At 56.6% G+C, this 408-nt stretch overlaps 1 protein-coding gene across 1 annotated transcript in view; it reads right to left on the reverse strand.

The window, feature by feature from the left end:
* Positions 1-408, reverse strand: part of EMH_0074960 (uncharacterized protein) — a gene marked incomplete at both ends in the record, with an annotated part of 3229 nt that overhangs the window by 145 nt on the left and 2676 nt on the right. Inside the window, 1 exon segment of the mRNA XM_013499533.1 lies at positions 1-401. Coding sequence (XP_013354987.1) covers positions 1-401 — 401 coding nt within the window.

Consider the following 408-nt stretch of genomic DNA (forward strand, 5'->3'; position numbering starts at 1 on the left):
TTTCTCCGCTGTATCACCAGTGGGTGAACTATACTATCCTCATCCCCTGCTGCTGCTGCTGCTGCTGCTGAAGAAGAAGAAGCAGCAGCAGAAGAAGCAGCAGGAGTGTAATCATCCTTTATCCATGCACGGCTCCTCATATACTGCAGCACAGAACGAGCTAAGCCAACCTTTCCCCCCTCAACACGAACTGCTGCTGCTTCTGCTGCTGCAGCAGCAAACGCCTGCTGCACCCGCTGCAGCTCCAGCCGCGCCTGCAGCAGCTGCTGCTCCATCGGCAGCAACGTCTTCATTATTGCATCGAGCTCATCAGCATCGATCCCAACATCAGCATCAGCATCACCAGCAGCAGCAGCAGCAGCAGCAGCAGCAGCAGCAGCATCCGCTTTCTCCGCCAGCTCCTGCACG

The sequence above is a fragment of the Eimeria mitis genome, genomic scaffold, assembly GCF_000499745.2.
Source record: "Eimeria mitis Houghton genomic scaffold, Emh_scaff4412, whole genome shotgun sequence".
NCBI classification, from domain to species: domain Eukaryota; phylum Apicomplexa; class Conoidasida; order Eucoccidiorida; family Eimeriidae; genus Eimeria; species Eimeria mitis.